The following is a 17,609-nucleotide window of genomic DNA, read 5'->3' as shown; positions in this document are numbered from 1 at the left end:
TTTGCTGATTCTTTTCTAATTAGATGAGTTCTTCACAGCACAGCCGCATGACCTTATATCAGCCACTGTATTAGCTGAACGAATGATGTCACATCCTCCTTGATCTGCTTGTTTTTTCCATGTGTTCAGAATCCATCTTTCACCATTTATTTTCAGGAAAAGGAAGTGCCAGACCACAGAGTTATAGGTGCTCTCAGAGACACTAACCTCTTGAAAATCTTGTCCAGCTGAGCAGTGACTTCTGTGGTGTCTTGAAAGCAGGGACAGGTGAGTAGTATTTGCAGTTTCTGTGAGTGGGACTTGCAGTTTCAGAGGAAGGTAGAGAGCCAGATTTCCTGTGTTTGTTTTGTGAAATAAATGGACTGGCTAATGCAGCGTCTAATATGTCCTCTTTTCTGCTACAAAAGCAGAAATGTATTTCTAAATATATGGAAGTGCAATTGTAGTAGAAGTTCCTGCTCTTACTAAAGATATGCATGTAACCTTGAAGCTCACTGTTAGATTAGAGCCACGCTTTCCTGCCTTCTCTGCAGCAAAGGCTCTGTCCTCCTCAAGCCTGTCCTTGCTTTCTCTTCTACAGTTTACCAAGCTAAAGATGATTTACGGGATTCAACCGGCTGTGGTGTGGAGGGAGGGGGAAATAGGTATGTAGAAAGCAGAGTGGGTTTTTTCTGCTGCATGTAACAGCCACAGCACATGCTGGCATTTCTCCGCAGGAGAAGAAAATGTTCTGGGAATCCAGAGCTGATGATTTGTGTATCGGCTGCATCTCCTCTGTCCCCCAAGCCCCAGTGGCTAGTGGAGAGTGGTGGCTCCGTGCTGTTGCATTTGGAAATCTGCCAGTGTGGCTGACAAGTCATTTTCTGGCTACATGGAGAGTTTAGTAAGTGACCCAGTTGCAGTAACCAGGGGTGAATGACAACTGGGACCGTGCCAGCTGGGTTCTCTGTCCTGTTCCCTGTCTGTTCGGTTACAGCTGTTTGATTAAAGTTTTTGCTGTTTCCTGAAGCTCTCTGCTCTGGAGCATGGGGATTTGGAGATGGAGCAGAGGGAGGCAGGAGAAATGCCACGATCCTCCTTCCTGCTTCCCCCTCAGTTGTGCATTGACCTGAACAATATGGAGAAGCCGGGAGGCTGTTTCAGAAGTGACCAAAAGGCATAGGTTAAGCATGCTGCCCTGAGGTGTAGGAAGGAGAGTTCTGCTCTGCTGTGGCACTGTCCCAAGGCTTGTGGTCTGCTGCCTTGCCTGTCAGTGTCTATTTCTTCTTTCCTCTCCTTCAGATCATGACGGTCATCTTGGGAGAGCAGGCTCTGATTGGAGCAAGACTGCCCAGGATGTCCAACTGCTTGCCAAAACTGACCACAGTGCTGCAGAGCCACAGGCGCAGGGCTCTGTTTATCCTCACCACTTCATTTGCGTTCTTTGCCTCTGTCATGTTCTACTGGAGAACTGGGGAGGATGCTGAGGGCCAGCTCTACAGCTTGCCTACACAAAGCAGGTGTGCTCAGCTTTTGCCTTGCCTTCCCCATCCCACTGCCGGTGGGCCCTCTCCTTCCCCAGGGGATGTGTTTTTTGTGGAGACCTCGGAGCAAACTAACCCAAGTTACCTGTTCACGTGCTCTGTGGAGTCAGCGGCCCGGATGCACCCTGGGACGAGGGTCGTGGTACTCATGAAAGGCTTGGTAAATGGTAACGCCTCATTACCCAACAACTGGCCCTTCTTGTTTCTGAGCTCCTTCCCCAACGTGGAATTCCAGCCCCTGGACTTGCCGGAGCTTTTCTCAGGGACGCCTCTGGCAAAGTGGTACATGCAGTCTGAGCACCAGAAGGAACCTTATTTCTTAGCCGTCCTGTCTGACGCCTGCAGAATTACCATCATGTGGAAATTTGGTGGCATCTACCTGGACACAGACTTCATTGTGCTTAGGAACTTGAAGAACCTCACCAATGCACTTGGTATCGAGTCTCAGGATGTACTGAACGGGGCCTTTCTGTCCTTCAAACCCAAGCATGAGTTCATAGGGCTTTGCATGCAGGACTTTGTGGACAACTACGATGGCTGGATCTGGGGCCACCAAGGCCCAGGACTCTTATCGCGTGTCTTCAAGAAGTGGTGCTCCATCAGTAACATCCAGAACAACATGAGCTGCAAAGGGGTGCGTGCTCTTTCCCCAGAAGCCTTTTATCCTGTTTTCTGGAATGACTGGAAGAAGTTATTTGATACAATCAGCTCCTTGGAGCTTCACAAGCTCCTTAAGAACACCTACGCGGTGCACGTATGGAACAAACTGAGCCACAGGACAAGGCTAGAGATCACGTCCCAGGCTTTGCTGGCTCAGCTGTATTCTCAGTTCTGCCCTGCCACATATGCGAAGATGAAGAAGGACTCTGAAGAGCAGTCAAGGCCTGCAATGTGACCTGTGGGCCCTTGGCTGCAGGGAAGTCCCCCAACCTGAAGGAAACTGAGTGCCTTTCACCTTCTGTGGAGCAGGTATTCTGTGTGACATCTCAGTGATTTTGTACCGTTTCCGATATCTGCCTCAGATCCCACGTGCTTGAAATATACACCAGAACCTGAGTTTGGAGTCTTTTCTTGTCCATCAGTAGCTCTTGATGCTGCAGGGAAGGGTGAATTGGTTAATCAGTGCCTATGAGTTGCTCCTCTGTCGCTGTTCTTCAATTGTATCAGGCCTGAAACACCTCTCGTGTAGTTTCAACAGCTGTAGGAACCCTTGGCTTGCTCTCTGTAACGTTTCTAAGTATGTACATAAATGCCAACCAGTGCTATACGACAGGGTTTAGAGGAGCTTTGGACCAAATTCCCTGGGTGGTAAAGGTTCTTACGGCTGGCGAAGTTTTGGGAGAGACTGTGAGTATATGAAAATTGCTTTAAGAAACAGAAAACATTTTAAATCCCTGCTCGGCTCAGTGTAAAGTTTTTCTTGTTTTCCAAAGGTACTTTATTTCCAATGATCTTGCCTACTGTTTTACATTCCAGAGCGATAGGCTGACTTTTCTGGTCCTCTTCAGGAAAACAAATAGCCAGAAGCAGTTCTTTTACCAGTGTGAGTAAAGATCCTTGCGTAGGTGGAGAAATTCTTGTGGCATGCGAGTATCTAACCAGTCCTTGTCACACTCTCAGAGGGTCTCAGCATCTGCCTGTTTCTGCATTGGTATGAGAAGGAGAAGCATCACCTTCCTTTCTTTGGAGTATTGAACACATTTTGGAAGAACAGGGGCAGACATGTCCACATCAGCAGAAGGACCAGTGACCAGGTCCAGGAGTAGGAGCAGTGTCCCCAGAAAGGATAATGAGATGTCAATGGATTATGCATTCATCTAACCCTAATGCAGACTACACAAGCAGATAAGTGGCTGCAGGCATCACTGCCCGTAATGGGAACACAAGCGTCTGTACCACGGACTGTTAAAGTTAGGTGAGATAAAGCCTAGTGTGGCTTTTAGCAAACCTGGGCAAAGCCGATGCAGCTTGCTGTAGATCTGATGACCATTCTTACATCTGAATGTGTTTCCTGTGTGTCCAGGGCACTGCAATTGTAAAAATGCATAACCTCTTATGAAATGAGGAGCGGAGAAGAAAACGTACTGTGGTTCTGCTGGTGCCAAATCAAAGTTCCTGTCTGGAAGGCAAAGTGTAACCAATGTGGGGTTATTGCTCTTTCAGATATATGCAGTAGCTAACAAATAAGAGAAATATCAATTTTAACGTAGCCTTTTCCTAAATTCCATTATCTGCTGAAAAGTACAGTGTTATCATGCATGAAGGAAGGCTGATCTAAGTTTGATCCAGCCTTTAATATGAGCAGCAGTATGTTTCAGGGTTTGTCAGACACTGAGCCACAGCACACTGTTGATTGAACACTCCATTGCAGACCAAAAGCGAGTGAGTCATCAATTTTTACTCAAAATGAGTTGTATAAAACAACACATCAGCTTACTCTGCTGTCCGGTCCCGTGTCCCGTCTCCCCCCACCCCCCGAAAAAAAAAAAAAGAAATGTTGCCTGGTGACTCTAACTACTGGTCTTCACTACTGGTGCTGAGGAGTACTGGATATGCCGTTCCAATGTGGTGCCCATGGCGGCAAACAACCATCTGTAGCTCATATTCCTCTATCTTCACTGTTTCACGTGTGACTCTTTCTTCAGCCAGCAGGAAAATGACGGTGTAAAGGGCAAATTCAAACTCTGGGCTGACACCAATAAAGGTGCTTCCAATTGGCTTGACCGAGCCCTTCCAGCTGAACTGGATGCTCAAAACTTGGTCATCTTTGTCAGGCTGAAAGCATAAACAAAACAACAGAATAATCTCCAGCACAGCTGTGACCAGACAGATACAATTTCCGACTCCAAATTTTTGAGGCCATTGCAAGATTCAGTCATCCTTGCTGTGCCAGGGTGCTATGGGTAGAGCACAGCTTTTCCCCTGTCCTCTGGAACGTACATGATCAATCATTGATCTCAATTAAGCTTCAGCAGTGTTGCGATGGTGTAAACACCAGCACTACTTTTTAACGTAGTTTTTGCAAAAAAAGAAGGTGGACTTGAGGGCATGCTAGTATTTCTTCTGCGTATATAGCCCTGGGCAAATTAGGTTCAAAGCAGTTGAGCCTACGATTGCATCGTTGTGCCTTGATTCATTACCACAGCTTTTATTTCTGGATCCATTTGTCTTACTTGCAAAGGCACCCTGCTTGTTCTTACCCTGGTTTTGTTCTTCCGAGCGACATATCCCTTGTAATCAATTTGGTTGTGCTTTTCCTGAAGGTAAAACTGCACCCAGTTGTGCAAACCTAAGATCTGTTTACCACGCCTTGTTTCTCCAACAAAAACGTGTTCAAAACCGCAAGAATCAGGTCTGTAATAAACCAAAGAATAATATATAGGTCTTTCATGTGTTTAAATAGTTCAAAGTGGCAGAGGTAAAAGGCAAGAATATGCACAAGCTTGCTTAGGTTGATTTGTGAGCGGGTTTTTTTATTTGTCTGGATTTGTTGGGCTTTCTTTCCTACTTTGCACAAAACTTGCAATGAAATCTAGCCACTATGCATCACTGCTGCTTATCCAGATTTTAGCAAGGCTTCTGACACTGTCTCCCGTACCAGCCTGATAGGCAAACGGATGAAGTACAGATTAGAAAAGTGGATGATGTGGTGGGATGAAAAGTGGGTGAACGTCTGCGGTTGAAGGCCTGTGATTAGGGACACAAAGTGCAGCTGGAGGCAATTCCCCAACGGTGTGCCCCAAGGGTCAATACTGTTGGTATTGGATGAGTAAGCCTTTCAACACGATCTGTGTGGGAGCAACGAACACCTGATTTAGGCCATATTCTGAGGCTGTCTTCCAGTTCCGTGTGTAACAGATGGCCCTTGGGCGTATATTTACCCGAGTCAGAAGAGTGTAGAGATTATCGGGGCCATATCCATCCAACATACCTGTCTCCTTCTTTCCTGGCATAGAGCTGGAACCAGATGTCATAGAGCTGATATTTGAAATCGGCAGGGTTGGGCTTTGCTAGGTTTTTTTTAAGCAGATATTCATGAGCTAGCTGAAGAATAGAAAACCAAGATATATTCAGAGTTTACTTTTTAATTCAGTGTTTTCAGCGACTGAAAAAGATCTGTGTTACTCACTTTCATGACTTCTGTTGCTAAGATAGCATCAAGAAAGCAATTGTTTTCAACTATTTCTTCTGGAGTCACTACTTCTGCTACCCCAGTTGATGTCTCGTAGTTGTCCAATAAGGAAATAAAGGCTGCAGAAAAAGAGAAACTTTCAGCATGCTCATCCTGATGAACAGGCCATATATGCCTCGCTAGACACAGGATTGTGTGGCTCAGAGAGGAGTCGGGGGAACAGAGGACAATGGTGCTCCCCATTATGCCAGCTGTTCAATCAGCTTAATGTATCCGGGGAAAAGAAAAATCAGGGAAGGAAACAAACATTTATAGACACCCTTGAAGTATAGCCCCCAACAGAAATGCAAGAAGCTGTGAGCAAAGGAGGAAAGATGACTTTGGCGTCTTTTTCAATACATGGAATAACATCAAGGCAGTGACAAGTGTGTCATCCATTTCACTTTATAGTGGAAGAACCACAGAGAAATTCAGATTTTGGCCAAGGCACAAAAGGATGTTCTTCCTGAGGCTGAGGCTACAGGTAACCTCCGTGCAAACGTTGTGGAAGCTACCTTCAAATGACGCGCGGCCTGATCCTCACCACCATCCAAGTTATATATGATGTTATATTTTAGGCAAACACAAAAAAACCAACAGGGATTCTTCATGTCATTTGCACCATTAACAAAAGAACGGGTCTCACTTGCAAAAGTTTTTATGCTCTTCAGGCGTTCTTCGTTTACATTGTGAAACAGACGTCTGGCTGCGCTGTCCTGGACAGCACTGTCACCTTGCTGTGCGGCACCTGCTTTTCCCTAGGAGAAACACCAGAGTAAAACAAGGAAAGAAGTAAGATGTCCTTCGGGGAGACAGTGCCTGCCTTATAATAATGAAAACAAACCCCATAACACTGTCAGGATTCTTTGTTAGGAATGGTCTTCCTACGAAACAAGAGAAGACATTGCAGAAGAACCGCCAGCACAAAGAAAAATGACGTAATCTCTGACACTGTAAGAGCCTGAAATTTCTCTGTTGACTCATTTTCAGAGGTGATTGTGATGACCCATGTGGTAGCTCAGTTCTGATCAGTAACCAGCTGTGCTACTATGCTGTATACATCACAAATGATGAAGAGAAGTAATGTAGAGCCAAGGCTCCCTCCCACCACAAATAAATAAACAGGAGATCTGTGCACCTCCTTTCTCTGTTCATTTGTAACCCAGAGACCCACTGCATATAGTCGATGAGGTCATGCAGTGCAGCAGAGGGGTTGTTTCTCTCCTGAGTCCCTACTCCCCAAGCTAGCCGGTCTAATTCTCCTCTCCTCCGTGATAATGCGTAAGCAATCCAACTCCTGAGCAGGCTCCCTCAGGCTCAGCCGTTGTTTTCTCCCTCTGACTTCATGACCGCAGCCCCAGCCATTGCCCCCGGTGCCAGGGAGATGCTGAGATAGTTCTGTGCAGCTCCACCAGCTTTGGACTGGTACGTCCTGGTGCTCTGAAGTTTTCAAAGACTTCTGGTTGGCCACATTTAAGGGCATTTGAATCAACGTTACCAATAAGCACATCCAAAATGGAAAGGAGGCTTTCCTGACAATTTTCAAGTTTCTGTTCCAAAAAAGGCATTCTCAAAGAAAGAGGAGAAGAGATGAGTAGCAGTTTGTTGACATGGGCAAGGGGGAAGTAGAGCCTTGTTCTGAGAAATGGCGAAACCATATGGGAGAAGTTTTCCCCCACACATTTTGGCCTGAGGTAGGTACCCCTTTTTCAAGTTCATCAGCAATAGAAAATTATATCTGAGAGTGTGAAGCAACGTTGAAATAAAGTGTCTGAGCACTTGTCTGAGTACAAAATTGGATACTGAATATTCAGTAGCGTGCTGCAATTTGTGGCCAAAACACACGGTCATGTTTGCACTACGCTGAGCTGGCAAGGAGTGAAATGGCTGCTCATCAACCCTGATACCCACTCGTCCCCCACAGTTCCCTGGGACTGGTAGTAGCAACCCTGAAACCCTCCTCACCCACACCTCTGTGCTACTCCACACTCTCCAGGAGAGACTCAGGAATTCCTCACATTCCTCCCTTATTCCCCCAAGAATGTCTTGGGACCTATCTCCCCTTCTCCCTTGCTGCAAGTCACCCAGCTCATACACACAAGCAAGTCATACACACACAGAACCATCCAGGGTGGAGGGGATTTCAGGACATCTCTAGTCCTGCTCAAAGTATGGTCAACACTGAACTCAGACCATATTGCTCAGGATGTCGTCTTGTTGGGTCTTGAAAACCTCCAGAGATGGAGATTTCACAGCTTCTCTGGGCATCCTGTTCTGGTTGCATTTGTCCTTGATGAATTTCATGATGTTCCTTCCTTAGCCTGTTCCTCCAGCCTGATTCTTCGTCATCAGGAAGTCCTGCCTGTGCCATTAGTGGAAATGATGAAGCATAGGCAACTCTTTTAGCAAAAGGCAGTTTTGCAGCCACCTTTTCCTACAGTACCATACTGCCCTTACTCCTCATGTGACTTAGCAACTGGTTACCTGCAAATCAATTGTGTAGTCTTTCCCAGGCATAAGGCGGTTAACATCCATATCCCACATCTCATTGAAAAGTTTAGAAAGTTCATGATTTAAGGCCTTCCTGTCAAGAAATCCAGAGAAATACACGTTAAAAAAGACTCATGCTGTTATTTCTGCAAGTCACTTCTAGAGTCTTCTATTGTCACTCTATGTTCTGGATACTAGCTTGTCATCAGGAGAGCTTTCTCTTCTCGCCACACTTTCCTGTCAGTGCTGCTCTAAAAACCATAGAGCTTACTGTTCATGTTCATATCTAAAGAATGCAGGTAACCTGAAGGAAACTTGAGCCTTCCCTGGGGTTATTTTAGAGTATATTTTAACATAGTTCTTGCAGCTTTCCTGCGGTTTTCCATGCACTGAAACAAAAATGAAGATGATGGTGTTTCATTCAGGAGGATTCTATGTACAAACCAGAGGCAAGCAGGAGGTTGTTATCAGCATGCAGCAACACTACACAACAAAATAGGAAGCAAAGAGTTCTCTCTATGATGCAAATCATATACAACTTTTCCTACCTTTTTTCCTGCAAGACTCCACACTAGAGATGCTCTCCTTCGCCCATGTGCGTGGTTATCCTAGCATAAAGTTAGCGTGCTGAAGGATGACTAAGACTCTAAACACAGGGTCTGCATACAATAAAATTCTCTCACGCACTGATCTCTGATGCACATACAAACCTACCCAGGCTGGTCCTTTCCTCATTTTAATGGAGTTTTGTCCTGCATCATAGTGTATAGTTTTCAGAAGTCTATCCATGCATCTATCAACATGATTTAGGAAGAGTTGTTATTGTGATGAACCGGCCAAAGGTAGCTCCAGTTTCAAGGGCATTATGTCTACACTAACACATAAGATCCAGACAAAGAACAGAGTGGAGAAGAAAGAGAAGTGGATTAATCTTTACATGACTGACAGTTGAATTAACCAGTTACAAACCAGCACATGCATCAAAGCCCAGAGAAGAACTGCTTGATAATTTTTAATTTCTCCTCCAAAGCAGATGTTCTCCAGAAAAAAAGAGTGCAGAAATTTGTCAATTTGGGCATTTCTTTCAAATAGCCATTTGGGCAGCTTGCCATGATTTTAACAACTGGTTCTCCCAGATTGAACCAAGGCACCTTCAAGCCCAACTCTGAACCGCCTAACTGATTGCTGTTATGTCTTCTCCTATTCTGGCCAGGATGGAGATACTCGCTGCATCCTCCAGCCAGTGGCAAATTCCATGCTCTCTAGCAGAAAGAGCAAATAAATATTGTGGTAAGGTCACAGTCTTCTGATGTGGCAGCCTTGATGTGAGGCAGCTTGAGAGCCAGGAAGAGCAAAAAGTGAGCCAGGCGGGCACCTGCCCTATTGTTGGCAGGGAGGGAATAGAAATCATAGCAGAAAAGAGGGCATTAATGAAATGGTGGGAGATTAGTCTAGAAGCAGTACAGCAAGATTTTATGTGCCTTCTCCTGTCCTGGACTGCGCTTTGTGGCTGGCTCAGAAACTGCTGATCTAAGCTCCGTATTGAAGGAAACAGAAAGTAGCAAACTCTGCTTGGGGAACTGGGACCTTTTTTTCACATTATTGAACAATTCTTCTTCTCCAGAATTGTCTGTGTAACTGTGGGATGGAGCTTATACAGCCTAAGATTAAAATCATAAGCATAAGCAATCTGTGCTTAACTCCTTGAGAGCTTGTTAAAGGAATTCATATCCCTGAGTTAAGAGCCAAAAGCAGCCAGTTTATATTAATGCACCAGATGATAAGCTGCAGCAGCTGAGGAGCGTAAAGAACATATATGATATTCATATTATACTCAGCATTATTTAAAGTGGGAAAGCAACTTCCTACGGAAGGGCAGGGCAGACAACCATAACTGCCACACCTCAGTCTGCCTGCAGCTGGGAATCTGAGCCATCATGTACCTCAGCTACACTAGAGGCACTGACAGTCCATTTTCGCTCGGGCTCTGTGATGCTTTGAGATCGTTCTTGATGGGAAATCTACAAGATCACTTGAATTTTGAACTGGGCTTGAATAGGTGTCAATACCTGATAGAAGGAAAAGGACTAAAAATTTTAGTATATGGGAGCCAAAGGATATATTTTTTTGCTAGGGTTAAACACGAATATGAAGGAAGATTTTTGCTTGGAACAAGTACTTGCATGGATCTTACAGTGGAGCAGAAGGAGTATGTCACAGAGGAGCTATATTCAGGCCTTGCCGAAAGCCCAGGTTCTGCTTATACAGCAGAAGTGTGGCTTGTGGCATCACATTATCAATACTGGCTGTGCAGCCCAAAGGAGGCACCTACTCAACTTCACGGGGAGTTAACCTCATGGCATATCACAGAAGCCACCACCAGCAGCATTTTTATTGAGCCGTACCTCCACATTCTTTCCAGAGAAGAGCAATTCCTTCTCAAAAGAGCTTACAAACCAACACTAAACAGAAAATTGTTCATCTCACCAGCTCAGCTGAAGTCCCAAGAACAGGTTCAGCAAATTCACAGAACAGTACCGGAGATGTTTTTCAAACTTCAAGCACTATCTACATTTCTGTTACCTTGAACTGACCTAATTTTATTGGATCACTTTTCTCCTGGGTTCTGGACCCTCCTGCTGTCTACTCCTCTGCATCAGCTTATCCCGTTTGAGTACCACCATATTATGTTTAATATGGTTTTACTTTGGAAATAACTACCAGTGGCAGATAGAAGTCTGCTGTCTGTTGAACATCCAAGGTATATTTTCACATTTAATTTTTCTATTAGGGGGGATGTCAGGGTTTTTTTTTAAATATTTTGTTCCATATATATAGTATTTTATATACATATATTTTAGTATGTATGTATTTTGGTAAAAGTCACCTTTACAGGAAATCTGTCATCCTTTCAATACCTACTGCTTGTTCTTGGTCTGCTCTTGGCAGGTTTGTCCTGTTTATAAAGGACTGTAGGGCTCTGTTTGATCTTTCCTCCTCTAGAAATGTTATTGAATATCACATGAGCTCATGGAGGCAAGCTCAAGCTGTCTACTCAGGAAAGGGTTACAGCAAAAGCGTACCTACAGATTTCAATCCTCATATTTATTTAATAAATAAACTTCTACTAAATGTATTCCTGCATTCAGAAAATGTCTCCCAAAACTCTAAAGTCACTTAATTTTATAAAATAAAAGCCTTTTGTCTCTTTTTTCTCTCTGGGTGCTACCACAATATCATCATGGACTTTTCCTCTCCTTTTTGTTGTCCCTTTAGTTTCCAAACAGAGCAGAGCACCTGTACACATTGTAACTGAAGATTAGAATAAAAGAAAATATATCCCTGCCAAAGCAAAGAACCTGTTTAGCAACTTACATAGTCATCTTGTAAAAACCCTTTCTGAACAGTATTTCTTTAAAAAAGGTCCATAAACTTAGCTTACACATATGAGGTGAGAGAACTTCAAAGAGAAGAAGCCCAACACCTTCATGTAAATCCGTGACACACAGCATTTAAGTAAGGTTTTCCTGAAAAAGAGTATTGTGTATTTACTCTCTGGTTTTCAATACGATTGCATGTATGACTCAAAACATCATTAATTCTCAATCCCCTCCCTATGGTGAAATCTTTCAGTTGTTAGATTTGTGCTTTCACATAGAATAAATTATTTCTGTGCAAGAAGTTTGGTCAATTGGGTTTTGTCTAGTTGGACTCTTGCTTGGATGTGCTTACGTGCGCAAAGCACCACCCCAATAACAAGAAAACTTCATCTGCACTTGTAAGACCTGACAAAACTTTTGGGGGAGGCTCTCTGCAATAATAACTCTAATGCAGCAGCAGCGCAGCTAGAGCAAAAGAATCTAACATCTCCATTTTATTATAGCTTTCAAATGAAACATTCACATGGTGTGCCTGTTTTTCCAAATTACTTTCTTGTATGAAATCTTCATTCTATCCAAAACAATGCCCCAAGAAGTCTTTTATTGCTATAAATCAGAAATTACTCAAGACATGAAAAGAATTAAAGGGCCAATGGCGAACCATGTGAGCAAGTCAACAGTGTCAAAGCAAGAAAAACATGTATTGCAAATGGATCACATGGAGCCCTGCAAAGAAGGTTTGATTGAACGTCTTCTCTAAAGTAAATTTACCTTCAGAGATCCTTTGAACAACATCCAATTTTTAAAAAGCCTTTAATCTTGGCATAGAGAAGAAAAGCATTTGGAAAGCCTGATGAGCAGCCATTTACAAGGAGTTTCCAATAATTTAAAAAAATTGGTTCAAATGTTGTGAAATACATGCATCAGCTTATATGGTTAATAGAAAATACAAGCAACTCTCTCGTTTTTCCTCTTATGCCAGTGTGTATGTCTTTTCCTTGAGTCCAGTGATGTTTTTCTTAGTTTAAAGTTGGTATTTGAAATACCAAAGGATAAATAAGACAGGTTTTGTAGGTGGAAAGGAAAATGCATTGTAAAAGGACAAACATAAGAGTGGGCAGTTACTCAGCAAACACTCTGTCAAGGTCCTGGGCAGGTGGGTGATGTTTGGAGAACCGATTCTACGTTATCAGCTATGTTTAAGCAAAAATTGATCTCAGCGTCACCTTATTTTAGCTAAAACAGCTTATGATTCAGTTGTCTCGCCAACTTTTTACGCAGAGGTGAGTTAGTAAAACAGAATAGAAACAGGAAGCAGGGTTATTGCAGTGCTGCATTTCACATAACTCCCTTTTACACGTCTCCCAGACGAATATATCCCATCCCCACTGCCCTTCGCATTAGAGAAGAATTAGTATGATTTTCTCTTACCCATTAGCCATGCCAGGAAGAAGTTTTTCTCTTAGCAAATACCCTGAGCAGGGAAAATGCAACCTGAAGCTCAGAAATCCTTCTGGTAGTCGAAGGCATGGAGCTGTCTCCCTCTTATACTCCGCTTACCCGCTGAGGACTGTCACTCAGACTGACAGGCAGTGCAGGAAGGCAAGGGAGAGGCGGGAGGTGCCAAACCCCACAAGAAGACGTAGAGTATAAGGACAGTAGCCCGTCTCACGCCTCTCTCCGTGCAGGCACGCTCAGACCAGGAAGTCAGAGCCACCTCTACCAGGCTCCTGCTTCGCCTTATTGCCGCAGACAATCAGCATGGCAGAGAATACAGAAGGCAACAGCAGAGAGACACACGGCAACCGCAGCCTTCTCCCACCTGGGTTTTCAGATACGAACCTGAGATCCTCGTATGAACTGCAGCCATGAGTCACGGCATTGCTTCTGGAGTTATGTTGGATTGTTTGTTAACAGATTTTAGATCTCTGCATGAATTTTGGGCTCAGAAATAAGCTCTTCAAGTCTGAAAGCCTTGACTGAGACGGATGGGCCATTCTAGTCTTGCTGTTCTATATACAGTTATTATTTGACAATAGAAGGGAAAATGATAATAAATCAGGACCAAAAAAATTATAGGTGGGAAGAAAAATAAAAAACCATGTGCTTCTCTATTTACAGCTGAAATTGCTAGTTGTGACCTTGTAAATATTAGGAGGCGTTATAACCAGGAAATGTTTTACAAAGGCAGCACTTTGCACGCACCACTGGAAGCAGGTGGTGGCAGGTGCTGGTAAGTGCAGGTGCCCCTTCCAGTGCCTGTCCTGGGAAGCATGCATTCATTATGTGGCTAAAGTAACCTTCAGATGGTTTAAAGCTTATTTTTGTTTGGTTGATACTTTTATGATTTTCTTATTCATAATAATTACTTCCTGAAAAACATAGCTTTAGGTTTAAACTGTATATATGTATATACAGAAGCCAAAATGGTTTGATGCTAAGCTACCAGTTATAGAAATGGTTCTGCACCTCTGGTCCATGTACCCCTTCAAAGAACCATGTTAGAGCCGAACAAAGCTGCAGGTAATGAGGATGCCTGCCACATGGAATTGCATAAGGGGTGAGACATGCAGCTAGCTCACTTAAAAGTGAAGCTTCCTTCTGACACTGGTAGGGGAAATTAATGTATCTCAAAATTGAATATCCTTAATTTTAGGAGAATTTTTTCTTTACCTTTTTTTTTATTGCTATTTATTGCAGTTCTGGGTAAGCAAGATAAATGACAAAAATACAGTGCCTGTGTTTATCAGCTGAATGCAGGAAGCCTTTTCCCTGGCTTTCATTTAAAATACAAAAGCTAGTGGGCATATTCTGTCCATAACAAAGTTGCAACTCCTTTATTCGCATTAGCAGAAAGAGCCCAGATGGGAGCCCAGGGAATTTCCATTTACAAGCAGCAGCATCACTGGAGCCAGTGTATTTAAGTTAACCTTTGATAAAATTACAGGGCAGATCAGTAGCATCGCTAGCGATTTTGTAACCAAACGTGTACTTAAATTTGTTGTAAAACTTCTGTCCTGTGATTTAGCTGTTGGGCTAAGAAAAACTTACGGATCCCAAAGAGTGTAAAAGGGTGCGTTTGCCAACAGAAACGAAGTATCGATCAAAGGCAAATGAGATCAGCACAGAATCTGGGTAGTTCCAAGGTCTAACGCAGGCAGTAAGAAAACCTGAGTGTCCAGAGAGTGGCCTTGCTAACACCGTGGGTTGGCTTTCTCTACCAAAGAGACCAGGCAATGCTTTGTCAAACCTATTGCACAGGGCAGTGTATGTTTGTTGCGCAGGAGCTGAGGTCAGGCTCCCCCTGCTCTCTGTTCCTCTTTTCTGGCACAAGGGAATGAGGAGAGTATTAGGCACTGTCTCACTCACATGTGAACAGCATTTCCAAAGGAATGGGGCAATAGACTTGCGGAAGACGCTCTGCCTAACAAAACTGCCACCTCAAGTATCAGATGCTGACCTTTGCCAAGGTCAAGGATCAAGGAAGGCCTGTGAGTAAGACCTGTTTCTAAAGCATGTAGGCATCTCTGTGCATTTCTGGACTAAGTATTTTGGTTTTCTAACCAAGGTGGCCAATGGATAAGTTCTGCTTTGTCACCTCTAGTCAGGTGCCTAAACTTCCCTGAAGAGGGAAAGGGCTCATTCAGAGTTAATTTAAACCTTGTTGGTGGATCCAGAGGGTGAGCGAGAACACTGTGCTTTACAGGTTTTCACACCAAAGCAGCCAGAGCTCACACATGCACGAAGGGCACATTTGCGCTGGACAGGCTCACTCAGGCAGACTGAGTAAAAGCTGGCAGCTAGAACAAACACCATGCAGATCTACAGCAGGCTCAGTCCTTTCCCTAGAGAAGCCAGAGCAGGCCCTTGGGTCACCTTTTGTGCGTGGATATAGGGAAGAGAAAAGTTTCTGAGAAACTGGGTTTGCTGGACATTCCCATAGGAGCTTTGGCTATTGCCAACAAATCTCCACAAGCTGACCAACACTGAAAAGTAGTGGAGATATGGCCTGGGCTGGTCAGTGGGAACCTACCCAGGTCACAGCTCACTGAGAGCAGGGAGTGGGGACTTTGAGGTCTCCACCCTTCCTTAAGCATTAGTTCTCAAGCTGGAGCCTCACCCGACAGATTGTCTCCCACCAAGCTGCATGGTCCCTGTGCCCAGCCTGTCTCTTCGTTATCCCCCCAGTTTCCTAAGCCTCAGCCTCCCAATCCTGAAGTCCTTCTCTCCAGCCAACGCTGTTATAATCCCTCTGCTTACTCGGGAGTTTCTGGTGCAGCAGCTGTCTTCAAAGAGAAGAGTAAGAGGATTACACAGCCAGGCATGGTTTTGTCATAGAAATGCCAGGAATAAATAACTCCATTCCTGCAGCTAAATGTCTTTACCTAGACTGTGCAGTGACGTGACCTGCTTACCTTTAGGTTGGTCTGTTAACCTGCCTTTATTTACCAGTGCTAATTCCCAGGTTTAATAGGTAAACCACGGCAGCCTTATGAATGTTCTCACAGCCAGATGAGCTGCCTGCACAGTCAGCAAACCCAGAGGCTGGGAGGAAGCGAGTGCTTGGGGACGCAGGTGGCTCCGTACGCCTGTGTGAGATGAGGGACTAAGGGAGGTAATTTGTTATTGTTTTTTTAATCTTAATATTAGGACTGTCAAGCATACGCCTTCCTTGATTTTGTAAGGAGAAATTGTGTCTAGGAATCATCGAGGCCTGTTTACTGCAAGTTAAGACATACTAATTAAAGAGCTTTGAAGCGTTTCACGTTTAGCACAGACACAAAGACGCATTTGCTTGTTAGTCATTAATTTATACACATCAATGTAAACCAAAATTTTAGGCGGTCTGGCTGAAACATCCTTTCTTGTTGCACAGCTCAGTTCTTGTGCTTTTCGGATAAACATTGCCATTAATGAATCAGGCTGTTGGCCATCACTGGCCTAGATGAGACAGAGTAGATTCACTGAAGGATTCAGAAGTGCCAGTGCAGGGCATCCTGGCACCCAGGCACCTTTCTCCTTACTCCTGGTTGTGTGCAGGTGCTGGCTCTGAAGCAGTACAAGCGGGGGAAGTTGAGAGAAGTTTATTTGATGTAATAATGAATTGTGGTGTTGACATTAGAAGAAGTTACCCTCTTCTCACCTTGAAAAGAGAGCGGGGCTTTGATTGCTGGTTAGAAAAGGAAGATACCGTAATTTTATGACCCTTGCTTTCCCCCATGATTATTTATGCAGTTAATCCAGGGCAAAAGGGCCTTATGTATATGGTGTGCTAATACAATAAGGGCAGGCTTATGGAAGTGGTAGCAGTAATAAAAATCACGCGCGTGTGTGTTCCGTGTGGCGGGGAGAGGCGGGGAAGGGAAACCCGCCACAGGCAGCACCGAAAGCACGACTACAGGATTTCATTTTTTGTGTCATTTCCACGCCTCCCGCTGCGGTTTGTGCAGGCACCGGGAGGTACCGCCCTGCCAGCCCGCCTGCGGGCAGCCGCGCCCCGCGGCCATTTCGACCAGCGCCGGCTCCGGGCCCCGGTACCCGAGCCGGCGGTTCCCCACGGCGACCGGCCAGGGGCGCACTAGCCGAAACAACGGGGGCAGCGCTTCTCCCACCCCGCTCCCCACCCCGCCCCACCTCCGCGGGGGAAGCGGGCCCCGCCGCCTGTTCACCGGGCGAGGGGCCCAGCGCCCGGGCCCCGCCCCCGCCCCGGCCTCGGGTGCAGCGGCCACCGCCCCGGGCGCCTCAGCGAGGAACGCCCGCCCCCTGGCGGCCGCGCCGCACCCCGCGGCCCCGGCGGGCGCCGGCCGGGTGGAACGGGCCGCGGGCCTGCGCGGGGAGGGGGGGAACCAGTTGGCGGCCACCAGGGGGCGGTAGCGGCTCAGCGCTGATTGGCGGGCCGCGGTGTGACGTCGTAGGGCGGGGCAGGGCGGGCGGTGCTTTGCCTTCTGGCAGAGGGCAGCGATGGGGGCGCAGCTCAGCACGGTGAGTGCGCCCTACCCCGGGCGGCGGGGGGCGGCCGGGCCCGGCCCGGCCCGGCCCGGCCCG

At 45.5% G+C, this 17,609-nt stretch overlaps 4 protein-coding genes across 12 annotated transcripts in view; 3 read left to right on the top strand and 1 right to left on the bottom strand.

The window, feature by feature from the left end:
• The window catches only part of LOC142087307 (lactosylceramide 4-alpha-galactosyltransferase-like), a 50,915-nt gene extending 39,595 nt beyond the window's left edge, over window positions 1-11,320 (top strand). Inside the window, exons 9-10 of the mRNA XM_075161428.1 lie at window positions 157-267; window positions 9,398-11,320. The gene's annotated coding sequence lies outside the window, so the exon portion shown is untranslated. The remainder of the gene's footprint in view (window positions 1-156; window positions 268-9,397) is intronic.
• The window catches only part of LOC142087313 (lactosylceramide 4-alpha-galactosyltransferase-like), a 22,287-nt gene continuing 4,861 nt past the window's right edge, over window positions 184-17,609 (top strand). Inside the window, exons 1-4 of one of the 7 annotated variants that reach the window (XR_012675419.1) lie at window positions 184-267; window positions 1,282-2,492; window positions 3,000-3,066; window positions 3,144-3,996. Coding sequence is in view for 1 of the 7 variants with exons in the window: in XM_075161439.1 (XP_075017540.1) it covers window positions 1,285-2,418 (1,134 nt within the window). In the remaining 6 variants the exon portion in view is untranslated. Of the gene's footprint in view, window positions 268-1,281; window positions 3,997-9,397; window positions 11,321-17,609 lie in introns of those variants that run through there. The other 6 variants (XR_012675421.1, XR_012675420.1, XR_012675412.1 and 3 more) reach the window with 6 other exon arrangements.
• Window positions 2,938-13,247, bottom strand: LOC142087361 (poly(U)-specific endoribonuclease-A-like). Its single transcript, XM_075161515.1, has 7 exons — window positions 12,996-13,247; window positions 8,179-8,278; window positions 6,341-6,452; window positions 5,653-5,774; window positions 5,455-5,567; window positions 4,724-4,877; window positions 2,938-4,298 (listed from the first exon to the last, which is right to left on the bottom strand). Exons 1-7 carry the CDS (start codon window positions 13,004-13,006, stop codon window positions 4,038-4,040), a joined length of 873 nt encoding a protein of 290 aa, XP_075017616.1. The 5' UTR covers window positions 13,007-13,247; the 3' UTR covers window positions 2,938-4,037.
• Window positions 17,351-17,609, top strand: part of CYB5R3 (cytochrome b5 reductase 3) — a 21,415-nt gene continuing 21,156 nt past the window's right edge. For 2 of the 3 annotated variants that reach the window (XM_075161502.1, XM_075161486.1), the window contains exon 1: window positions 17,476-17,546. In XM_075161502.1, coding sequence (XP_075017603.1) covers window positions 17,526-17,546 — 21 coding nt within the window. In that variant the 5' untranslated portion in view covers window positions 17,476-17,525. Of the gene's footprint in view, window positions 17,547-17,609 lie in introns of all 3 variants that reach the window. The other variant, XM_075161494.1, reaches the window with a different exon arrangement.

The sequence above is a fragment of the Calonectris borealis genome, chromosome 1, assembly GCF_964195595.1.
Source record: "Calonectris borealis chromosome 1, bCalBor7.hap1.2, whole genome shotgun sequence".
Taxonomy (NCBI): domain Eukaryota; kingdom Metazoa; phylum Chordata; class Aves; order Procellariiformes; family Procellariidae; genus Calonectris; species Calonectris borealis.
Note: the sequence above shows the minus strand (reverse complement) of the source record. Positions and strands in the feature narration are given on the sequence as shown.